Below are 12,412 nucleotides of genomic sequence, written 5' to 3'. Positions count from 1 at the left end.
TTACCATATGGTAAATTTGCAAAGAATAGAACATATGGCATGAATTGTATTTTTCCATGCACCATTCCAAATTCTGACTAAGAACATTAATATTCTAGTTTGATTTCAAATCCTTTCCTGAAAGTGTATTTTATCCATTTGGCTACCCAGACACAAAGAATTATTCATATATTTTAAGACCTAAGACTTACACAAAAATCATCAAAATTATGTTTCTATTTCGTACCCACTTCCCATGAAGGTGACAGGAATCAAGCCAGTAAAAGCTGGTAACATTATTTTGAGCCCCAAAATAGAAAGTTGCTTACCTGGATATTTAATGTATTAAGCTCAAATTTAGCTGCATCTCTATATTTCTCTTTTGAGGGTTTTATTCATCTTGAATTATTGTACAGCTAATTACCTTGTTTGGCCACAATTCCTGGTAGAGATTCTTCTATTAAAGACTACTGTCTTGACCCTTGAAAAATCTTCAGATCACTGGCTTTTGATAGCAAATCACCAGCATTTTCAGATGGTGAAATGTTCTTTTTGTACTTGTAGTAAGTAATAATAAAGTTTACCTAATTTTTAAGCTCTATATATTAATATATTAAATGATTAGAAGATTATAGGTTTGAGATTACATACATGGAAGAATTTGATGATTCTGCTTTTGGTGCATGATCTATTATTGTTTTGTCTTTTGAAATTAATAGCTAGTTTCACAAGAGAAAGAGATACCAGGACTGAAATTAAAAATTGATTTCATCTTTGACAGTATTTCACAAGTCATACTAACATCAGTCTTTTTGGTGTTTTGGCATAGGAAGGGAAACACCAGTGTTTTTCTTCCAGTGGCCCTTATCTTTTAGGAGTTCTACTCATTTTTAAAAGACCAGCATGTGAGCTATTTTGTATGCACATTCTTTTTACATATTAAAAAAAAAAAAGGGCATTTTATGCATTTTATAGAAGGCTACACCAGTGTGTTGCCCTAAATAAAAGATTTTAGCAGATCAGAAACCAGGACTACCACCTCATAATTTACTCTGATACTGCATTTTAACAGATATGAAGCTTTGTCCATGTTCTCATTCACCTTTCCTTTTCTCTTTGAGGCTGGTATTTTTGCAGGGAGAGAGAGGGGAGTTGTTGCAGGAGATTTTAAAGCCAAACTCTTGAGAATTCTCTCTGGTCACAAATTAATTATAGTTTATTCTACCAGCTTTCAACTACCAGGCCATAAAGTCTAGACCCCACTTTATGCATGCGATATACAGTGTTTGAAGCTACAACAAATAAATATGGCTACAATATATTAATACTGAAGCAATTACAACATTCTTTACAATGGGTTCTGTGTGATAGACAAGATAGTTTATATGTCCAGATTGTACCTAAAGATATCAATTTATCCAGACTGAAATTATCCCCAGCAGGTTTAAAGGGGCCATTTTGGGAAAACAGAAGAAGAAGGTCTGATGAGTATTTTCTTCACATCATACGCTTCCTGTTCCTATTTGTCCTTTACTGCCACCCTTTACTCCCTAGTACAATCCTTCCTCTCCCCGCAAAAAACAATCAAAAACCCCTTTACTGTTCTCTTGTTAAGGTCATAAAGCAACAAAGTGTTGCCAGTGACTCCATTTCCTCTGCAGCCAGTTTGTCTCTGCTGCAGTAACTAGCAAAGGTGGCACAGAGAGCAGAGGAGGATGAATGGGTGGCTGTGGCCACTGGATTGATGGTCATCAGAGAGGTCCTGCAGCCAGGGGACAGTGCTACCAACTGGTCACAGAGCTGAAAGCCCAGCCCAGCTGAAAGACCCCAGCAGGGCTGTGGGAAATGCCACCAGGACATCTAGTAGACACCCACATAATGATTTGTTTGTCTCTGCTTTCAAAATGTACAATCATGTTTAACACGTGCTAAGGGGGGGAGAAAAAAAAAAGTGGGGTGAAATCTTGACCCACATTAGAAACTACAAATGACAAGTCACTTCTAAGGCCTTCATACTTTCTAAGATTTATTTTGTGAAGCTGTGCATGATTGGGATTAGCTTAGAGTTTTAATTAAGGATGCTATTTAAAATACATACTGCACCTGTGCTAGAAGCCAAGCAAACTGATGCCCCACAATTCTGGGCATTATTTTAACTTAATCTTATTAAATGTACATGTGAAGTGGGACACTAGTACTTCCTAATTCTGACTGTTATATTTTAGTATATTACCGGTTTCCTGTTGTCCTGAATCTTGAAGGAGACGGTGTTTCTTCATTCAACATAGATTACAGTGCAAGCTGGGATATTTCAGTATCTGAGGTCTCATTTCCTGTTAATACCATTGAGTACTTTACATAATTCAGGAAGAACACAGCAGTTATTTTATTTACATAGGCTAATTATTGCAGTTGTTCTGTTTGGCAGTTATTAGTGTGTTATTGCTAAATCTATTGATACACCTGCTACTTGCTTGGCTGTTGTGGAGTAGAATTTCTGCTTACGCAGACTTAAATATTGTGTATTCGTTTATTATACCACTACTAGTACCCTCAGTTTTATGAGCAACTACAGAAGTTTTCTGGTTAACCTGAAAGGCTTGTGAAGGAAGACAGAAAAAATAATCCAAATCCATGCCTAAAATTTATGTATTTAGGAGTTCTAAAGACTTTTATCAAATAAATAGGGAAGTCCCAATGACTTCCAGAAAGGTTTAACTTCTACCTGGAGTTGGAGGAAAAAAAAAAAAAAAAATTAACAAATTAACAAATAACACGTGTTAAGCACTTTTTATCTTGACATATGAGAAAGCTGAAAATAACTTCTGAAAATTCTACCTGTTGGACTAAGATTTTCCTATAAATACAGCATGTAGACTGTCAGAGACTTGCCTGTCGTCAAGATGTGGACATTCAAGTATACAACAGAATGTTCATGACAGATATTATTCAGCAGTTCCAGTGGATTTTATTAGAGGTAGTTACACATTAAGCTTGTATGATTTTTATCTTCTTCCTTTTCTTTTGTTTTACTTTATATTTAATCCAAGAAAAGAAAATATCATGGCCTTGAACAGCTGTTAGGAATATATCTCCCTCGGGGTTATATCAGTCCTACTTGCTTCAGTCCCATCACTGCCTTTGAAAATTCCCCAAAGATGCTACAGTTAGTTAAATCACCTGCATTTAAGGACTAGGCTGGCACAGGAGCTAAAGCTACAAAGAGAAAGGGCCCAAGGAGAGTACTGTTCCTTCATGGGATTCCAGCAAACCGACACTGAAACCTACCAGGCATACATTCACTCACTGGTCTGAAGCTTTGACACAACTTTTTATTAAAGTAAAATGTTATTTTCACAGGAACTATCTTTTTTAATAAAAATAAAATGTTTGGGGATTTGGTGGGGATTTTGGGGAAACTTTTTGGTTGTGGTTTTGGTTGTTGTTGTTGCTGTTTTTCTCACAGCACCTCTTTCTAAGGAGTGTCCTTAGTTCAGTGCTATGTCACCATTTAATTTAATACAGCTGTTTTGTCATGAGATTCTTTTCTCATATCACCATAAATATTTTGCTTTAGATGTTTGTGTGCTTTTGGAAGCCAATACTGTGCAAATGCACATATTTGCTATTTTTTTGGTTTTGTTTTGTTTTTCAGGTAATATCAAAATTATCAAACAAGTCTACGCTCTCTCAGGTATGTTAGTCACATTTTTAAATATGCCAAGCTCAGCTTCAAAACACGCACACAGTTATGGCCAGAGTAAAGCTGGAAAAAGTCCAACTGACTTCTATGGTTTCAGAACAGGACTTCAAATAACGTTCTGCACATAGTTTTGCCACTGTCCATTTTATGAGTAGCAGTTTATGATCTTTTCTTCCAGGTGCCAGATTTGGACATCCTACTATAGCACTTGCATTTTAAATACATGGTTACTCAAGCCAAAATTTTGAATATGGGTAATGTTGATTATCTGTGGAGTACAGGCTGCATCAGTGCCAAGTTCTGTACAATTTGGTCATCACGACAGCTTTCATGTGACTATTATGGTTGACAACATGGATGGTGTACTTTATACAGACATGTCTTTTGCCACTGTTTTAAATTCTTAGCTTTTCATACATCTCAGATGGAAAGGACCTAGTTCACTAAATCTGTCAATGCGCACTAAGATTAAAGTGTTCACTCAATGGAAGTGTGCTGTAACACACAGCAAAATTAAACTTATGCTGCAATACATTTAGACAGATAGTACTGTAGGCTTAGAACATTTGGATCAGTTCCCCAAATCTGCATTTCCACCCAGCCAATCTTACTTGGCCTGAATGTGGGAAATTTGACTATACAAACCTATCTGAGGTTTTCTATCTCAAGTTAACAGTGCTCTAATCAGGCTTGATTAAGAGGAGTAGCCTAGAAAACAAAAATAGCAACCTTTTCTGAAACCATGAAGTTGCATTTGTCTGTACTCCTCACTGAAATGTGTGGAGTTCATTAATTTGACCTAAAACCTCATTCTGCCTATTCACCTTCTACCAATGTATACAGTAAGTTGTACCGTGGGATTAAATACAACTATTTTTGAGTTAGGGCCTATTCCTGACAAGAGCTCTATGTTGGCATATCTCAGCACTCATGACCAGTGTATTTTGTTACCACAAAACAATAACAAACAATACATTGCTCTCTTAGACTGTACTTTAATTACTACATAAAGCACAAACCCTCAGTCTATGTTGCCTCTAAATTACCTCGGTTCCAACATCAAGCATTCAAATTGCATTTTTTCAAAACAAACACAGATGTAGCTTTCAACGACTCCATTCTGAATTTGACACTGTCACACCACTGGTGCATTAACAGGAATTTGTATAAACTGAAAAATCTGCCTACTACCCCAGCAGTGTCTTCAGTTACAACAACTAAGAAGGATACAGAGGACAATCGCACTTAAGCTGAACTGGTGTAAATGCTATTTATACATGATAGATAGTTCCATGTGAAAATGTGGAATTACATGAATTACCAGCCTCAGTTCTTTCCCTTGGTCCACCAGGAATCAGAGATTGTAAAATTCGAAAGAAATAATGTCTCAGTAAAGCAAGATTCATGTGTTCAATTCTACATATGGCATATGGCTTGTAAGAACCAGTCATGTACTCTTGGTAACTAAACATATTGCAGTGAGTTCACCAGCTATGTCGCTAGTGACCTTTTTTAATTTGTATTTTTCTCACATATCCACATATAGCCATATTTGAGGAGGGAAGCCATGAAAGAGTTCCAAAAGAGCTGTCTCTAATAAGAAATGAAAGCTGTGCTAGATATGGGTTCATTCCAGGATGAACACCAGAAGAAATTTTGTTTCTGCAATGTCAGGCTCTGAATCTTACGCTAGTACATATTATCTATTTTAGACAGAGCTCAAGGGAAACGGAAATATAAAGAAGAGACTCCCTTTAATTGTAGAAGATGAAGATGAGGATGAGGAGGGAGAAGAAGAGAGCAGCACCCTTTCACCAATCCATACAAGAAGCACAAATTGCTCTCAGCAGAAGAAGGCTGGAAGCAAAAGCCACCTGGGGAGAAACTTGAAGCAGTTGGCCTCAGGAACAGTGCCCTTCCATTCACCTATCCGTGCTTGCAGTTCAAACCCCTCAAGAACCAAACATGAAACGGAGCTCCATTACTACTCCAGAAGGAAGGAGAAAAACCTTAAGTTACACCTTTCAGCACTGACCACCAGTGGCCCACCTGACCTGAGCCCAAGGTAGTAGTTGTCAGCAGTTACTTTCTTCTCTGTCATGTAATGCCCATTAAAAATATCATTACTAGGATACGCTATACAAAAATTATGTTTTTTCAATAGTTGATACTTTTGCTTATCCCACAGAGAAGGAAAAGTTTTCTTATTGTAGGAACTATTACACACTATGCAGAATATTATGATTTTAGGGCTTAATTGTGAAATAAAGTATTTCTACCCGTAAAAAGGAAAAGTATTGAACAATCACGAAAATGACTATCTTAACAGTCTTGATTTATGGTACCATTTGTCTGTCCAAAATAATGTGGATTCCTACCATAGCACTGTGAAATATTTGGAGTCAATCAGAGAGACAGTAGTTTAAATAGCAAGTTTAAATGCAGCATAGCTGTGCAAATACAAAAATTACTGGAGTAGAGGACTATAATGGAAAACTATTGCCTAACAATTTTAGAAAATAAGGGGTTTTAGATTACAGAAAGGAAACCTGATAATGCAAGTTATATAGAGAGTAAATATGGAGCTGACAAAATCTGTTTTGTTGTGACTTTTGACTTAAACAAGAGTCATATAATAGTTTGGTTTGGTATGATTAGTATCTAATTTTTAATATTTTATTTTTTAGTTGCATGCTACTTGTAAGCTGATTTATGTATGTTATTTCTAAATTGCTACAATGTAATAATTAACTATAAACCAAGAGTTTTGGCGTCAGTTCTTTACAGAAATCACAATCACTTCTTTCACATATGAAGAAATGTAGCAGTTGATCTTCCAGTTCAAGTTTCAGTTTCTAAAATATGAAGTGTTTTACATGTTCAAGAACTTCCTTTATTCACTAAAGGCAGAGTGGTAGTTTCAGCAACTTGCCATTGCAAACATGAAATAGCCACAGCGTGAACAATGTTTACTTAGCTTTGTCAAGGTACATGTCCCTAAGGATGCAATCATAAAAAGGACATGAAAGACTATGTAGAAATCTTTCGCCCTTATCATATATTTGATTGGCACAGTTACATTACAAATGGGGGCAGAATACAAACTGATTTTAGTTTTGTCAATACAAGGGAAGATAATATGTGGAAAACCAGCTTCTAGGCTAGCAAAATTGAAATGCATAGTGGATATTTTCTCATTTCTTTAATAGATCTCATGTGAATTTAGTTCAGAGCAGCTACGAGTAAAGGTCATCATCATTTGCCTAACAAGCGATAATTCAGAGAAAAGCTACCTTTCATATTTTCTGTTGAAATGTAATCTTATTCATTTTTGTTCTGAACATATGCAGCCAGACATTGGCACCCAAGGCTGCAAGAGAAAAATGTGAAACAAGTATTGTTAAATATATCATTTTGTCCTATTTTCATTCATAATTTTATAACTACAGAATAATCATGTTAATAGGCTTGAAAATTGGCCCAATACATATGTGTTTTTCAGACTTTGTTTTCCAACCAAAACACTTTCGTATTTCCCAGAATGAGTTTACATTATTAGAACATTAAAACTGACAAATTAATAACACTTTAAAATCAGCCTTAAATGTTTCTTAGTAAATATTAAAGAGAAAATAAGACCTTAATTAGCATCCTCACTTTTGTAAGGGGAAGGCAAGACTCAGGTTAAAATGTCCAGCCAGTGCAGTTGTAAGGTGTATAACCACACTTTCTCAAGAAAATATATTTTGTCTGCTTAAGAAACTTGTTCTGTTGTGGATTTTCCCTACAGTAAGCCAACCAGAACTCTTCAATGGTGCTTCAGGTTCTTTCCTTGTACACCACAGTGAAGATGATAAAGCACAGAGGCTGGGTAAAATATTTAAATACTTCCTGGCACAAGGAATAGAAGCCAGCATCCTAACTTCTAGGATACTTACCAATCATTTTTTGGGTACTGCCTATGAAGTAGAAGAGCATCATAAGGGAGAAAGTGTAAGTGATAACAAAGGCAGTTCTGGAAAGAGGGAGTTATGCATTTGAATCTCCTCAGACTGACATGGACAAGTGTACTCTAGCTCTGACTGAGTAGATAGAAGAGATCACATGTTAATCTTCTCTGACTTTTTGGCTTCTATAAGTGGATGTGCCTGTCTTTAGGAGAAAAATCAGGGCTGTACAATGGTTAATTCAGAAAGGGATGGGACTTACCAACTACTTTCCCCTCATGTTTTCAACTCATTAGATTATGTCACTCCACAGCAAGTTCCTTGTATATGAATAAGTATCTTGCCTGTTAAATATTTCCCACATAGAATCCTGGCTTGTGTCTCTCCAGAACTAGCTATTTTTACTGATATGGTTTCTTTTTAGTCTGAATCTTTAAACAATTAAAAGAATATAGCATCTATAAATTCCAAGTCACGTCTAAGTAGGTTCTCCCCGGTGTGTTTTAAAGACAGTTAAAATGTTAACATTTTATATAATTAAAAATCTCTACTAAAGGGACATCGGTGTTTAAAATTTGCTTTTTGGAGCAGTGAGGCCAGATGACATTAAATAGGTTTTATAGCAAATTTCAAACAAAGTAAAGATTCAGGTTTTCAGTTGCAGATAACAGTATAGGCCAGAGCAGATCAAGCACCACATTTGAGTTTCACCTCCCAGAGACTCGTTAAAATTAGAGTGAAGTCTACTAACATCCAGCTGGCATCATGAACACTCAGACATGACACAGAGCCCTAAACCCACATGAAGAGCCAAGTACAAGTTCATATATGATATGCACACAGGGTTCTAAGTGTACATGGGTCTTTGAAGCCAAATACATCACAGATATCTCTGTGTTGTCTGTTCTTCCCTTCTCCAAACATTTCCAGTCAGAGGTTTGCTTAAGAATATCATTATCAGATGGAAAGTTTCATTTCCATCTCATAAAGTTATCATCACTGACTGAGAGGCCAAGAACTGTCTGCTTTAGCCCCTCCAGATTAACATTTAACTCATCTGCCTACTATAAGACAAATTCTGAATCTTGTGCCTGGACAGAAAAACAAATTTATGCTCCGTGTCTGTCAATTGGCAGTTTTCTGAATCACTTTCATCTACTCTAAAACAGTTCTATTTACAGCACAATTTATTATAAATGAGAAAAAAAAAAAACAAACATAATTATATACTTTAATAAGGTGTATGAATTCGCACATCTAGTACCAGTTTTCTATTTTTTCTATGCAGAACTTGAATACTATATTAAATGCTTCCTTTTTTTTTTTTCTTTAGATTTCTTGACACTGCAAATTGCAGATCAACTGCAATGCATGAGTGGAAATAAATGACAAAAATGCCTCTTCTAGTATCTAGATCCAATACCAGCACTAATGTAACTGGGACATTGCAGGCTGGTCTATGCATCTTCCTATACCAAATCTGCGAACAAGATTGTTCTGCTTGAACTAGTTTTAATGAATTTGAGAACAGCTATTTGTGTGGCAACAACACTTTTGACTGTGATTTATAGAGATGCTTTCATATAATATATATATTATGTTCAGGCCTAGGCTTTGCTTAAGTAAGCCTAATATAAGAGCCTGAGTATTATGTGCAAGGAGATTTAAACTTCACAAGAGCATAATGAAGCATCCTTAGCTTGTGTAAAAGATAGAATGGCAACAGATTACTAGATATATGAAGAGCAAACTATACTCAATACAGGTATATTGCAGAAGTTATTAAAATTTTGAAACTTCAGTTAATTATGTTTGGCCTCACATTCATTCCTCTAACAGCAAGTTTAATCTTTAGTGACTCACAAGAAGTTATACCAATATAATAGTCTTTATTTTTCTCTAAACTTAATGTTGTGCAAAGTTTATCATTACTTAAAAATGTGCCCTTTAGGAGTAATTTTGACAACATAATTATGAATCTGATGTTTATTAAACTGTTTATGAAACTTCTCCATCATGCCAATTTTTCTCAACAGAATTGTTGATGGGATTGAAGATGGAAATCATAATGAGGAAAGCCAAACCTTTGACTTCAGCTCTGATCAACTTAGGCAGGACTCCAGGTTATCTCCTACAGCTGGAGGTGAGTTTTGCCTGGGAAAATCACTCTTTAGAGAAAACAGTTTTCATAACATAATCCCCTTTGTTCCTTCGATTCTCAGAAGTGGCATAAATGGGTTTAACATATATCCATACTTTCAGTACCATTTCAGTACCACAATTAGAACTGCAAAAAAAATACTACAGAGTCCTGAAGGCCATTTATTGTTTTCCTCCTAACAGTCACGATACATGTACTGTATTTTCACGTATTAGCTTTTACTAGCAGTATTGTAGGATCAGCCTGGAGCCTCGTGCTCCCAAACGTTTGAGCATGTAAGGTACTAAACACAAGGATAAAATTCAACATAAAAACATTCCGACACACACAAGAAGTTCCATATGCAAACTTAGCTTTCAATTTTTGAGAAGTATGGAAGTACCTAGATTTTCACAAGTAAGAGTGAAAACCTTTAATAACAAGAGGTTTTAGGAAACCCTAAATGATTTACATCCTGAAAACATTCATAAAATAGCACCACAGAGGAACAGAGCATGTTCATGTGGGAGGAGAAGAAAAAAAATAATTGAGAGAGAAAGACAGACACAGAGGGGGAGACCAGTGGACTCATGCCTCATGCTGAAGGGTAGACTCATGCTGAAGTGGCACAACTAGTGCAGCTCAGACTGTTTCAAATGTCCTCTCTTTTATGAGGAAGCTGTCCCCACCTTTTCTCTCATTTACATGCATTTGAATTACTTTCAGAGGCTGAAATTGGTGCTGCCGTGCTTGTCATCAAAGCAGAAGAGACCAAACAGCAGATCAACAGGCTTAATAATGAGGTAATGAGCTTTTGTGGGGGTTGGAGGATATTAACAATGATTCAAGGAATGCTGTAGAAAACTCAGATAACTTGAGAATATGATAAATGTGTGATTAACAAGTTTGCAGAACTGGATGGAGTTCCTACATTTAAGGCAGTTTGAGGTTAACTCTTTCCCACATTAATTTTCTGCATGAAAGCTATATAGAAATTAGTGTCGTGCTAGAGCTAAAAAGTAAATTAGTTTAGCATAGTTACTGTATCTCATTTTCTTAGCATTTATCCTCTTCTGTATGTGCATCTATTTCTCTTATTCTTTCCTCAAGTCCCTTCTTCTAACTTTTCTTGTTTTGGTGAATGCTATGATTTTGGTGAATTTCCTTGAAAGAAATGTGAATCCACTCATGTTCAGATTCACGACAAACATTGCAGATCACTTTACCTGTGCCTATTTAAAAAGAAACAGAAGCTCATCCAGTCCTGCTTAAGCCATATGACCTGAGGAATACAGGGCCAATATTGTTCAGTGGTGCTTCGTATTCTTCCCTTCCGATAACTTCAAACATGTAATCTGCTCTCAATCTGACACTAAAAAGGATGTGTTCTCTGGCTAAACTGCTTCATATTTCCAGCTACTGCAGTACTTTGGCTAACAAGGTGAAGGCATAAGATTTTAGCTCACAGTTATACTGCAAGACAAAAATATGTTCCTAGCATAATCTGTCTTTCAATATAAAGAGATCAGAGACAATTTCTTCTGATTCCACATGAGGAAATGTTTAAATAAATCCAACCAAACACTTTCACTTCTTTTTTGCTGATCTCTTTGGTTACCAGAAATGTCAAGTTTTATTTTCTTTTTCCTTCTATATTGTGTACTATTAATCTAGTTATTCTTTTCCGTATGTGAAGTATTTGGCTTGTAAACCTCTTTTCTTCTGAGTCAGGTTAACTTTGTCAGATAAATGTCCTAAGCTAAGAGTGCAAGCATGGTTATTTAGTCACTATGTATGCATAACCTCATTTTTATGTCAAACTGTAGAGTTCAGACAAAAGTTTCATGCTCCACTGATGACAGTTTTTTATAAAGCTTGGTCAAAGAACTCAAAAATATCTCCAAGATGTTTGTTAACACCACTATTGTGATAGAAAATAATATTTCCAGTGTAATACTTTTGGAACAGACAAGCCATATTGATTCAACCCATTTGACTTTGAAGAGGACAGGTATTTCTAAAATATAAAGATGTACTATGTGGTTATCTGCTAGAGGCAATTGGAAAATACATCGTGATGGCAGATGTGCTAAGGCAGGCATCTTGAGGATTAACCAAATATTTCAACTGCAACAATTCTGAGTTTGTCATCCCTTTCCTAGTGAAAACCAATAAATAAATCTTGGAGTAGAGCAGTATGTTAAAGAACAGTTAAAGAAACAAAAAAATAAAAAAAAAAAAAGCCACCATGATGAAGGTCATTTCCCTCAAGCATAATCTTCATTTTTCCCTGATAACACCATATAAACAAAATATTATGCAGCTTGCTTGTTCACACTGTCATAAAAAAAAAAGGAAATGTGAACACATGTGGTAAACCACTACAGTTTTCACACAGAAAAACAAAATACAAAATCCAGAGACAAATATTTCACTGTTCTGAATGTGGTTAACTCTTTAATTTTAAAATTGAGGAGGGGCATCAGTCCATTTTTTAACGTAGTATTCTACCTGTGAGACTTCACTTGAAATAAGAGGTGCTTACCTCTTAAGACTTCTGCAATGTCTCCTCAGAGGTGGATTTGAACCACTGATTCTTGACTTAATAAGTCAACCATTACATTGTCAGACAAGAAGAAGTCA

General features: G+C 35.8%; 1 protein-coding gene across 1 annotated transcript in view; it reads left to right on the top strand.

Moving 5' to 3' along the window:
* The window catches only part of KCNH8 (potassium voltage-gated channel subfamily H member 8), a gene marked incomplete at both ends in the record, with an annotated part of 188,164 nt that overhangs the window by 165,728 nt on the left and 10,024 nt on the right, over window positions 1–12,412 (top strand). The window contains 4 exons of the mRNA XM_080339990.1: window positions 3,635–3,673; window positions 5,395–5,747; window positions 9,666–9,772; window positions 10,496–10,572. Coding sequence (XP_080196116.1) covers window positions 3,635–3,673; window positions 5,395–5,747; window positions 9,666–9,772; window positions 10,496–10,572 — 576 coding nt within the window. The remainder of the gene's footprint in view (window positions 1–3,634; window positions 3,674–5,394; window positions 5,748–9,665; window positions 9,773–10,495; window positions 10,573–12,412) is intronic.

The sequence above is a fragment of the Nesoenas mayeri genome (genome assembly GCF_963082525.1).
Source record: "Nesoenas mayeri genome assembly, chromosome: 2".
Classification (NCBI taxonomy): domain Eukaryota; kingdom Metazoa; phylum Chordata; class Aves; order Columbiformes; family Columbidae; genus Nesoenas; species Nesoenas mayeri.
The sequence above is the reverse complement of the archived record's forward strand: the minus strand, read 5'-3'. Positions and strand labels throughout refer to the sequence as shown.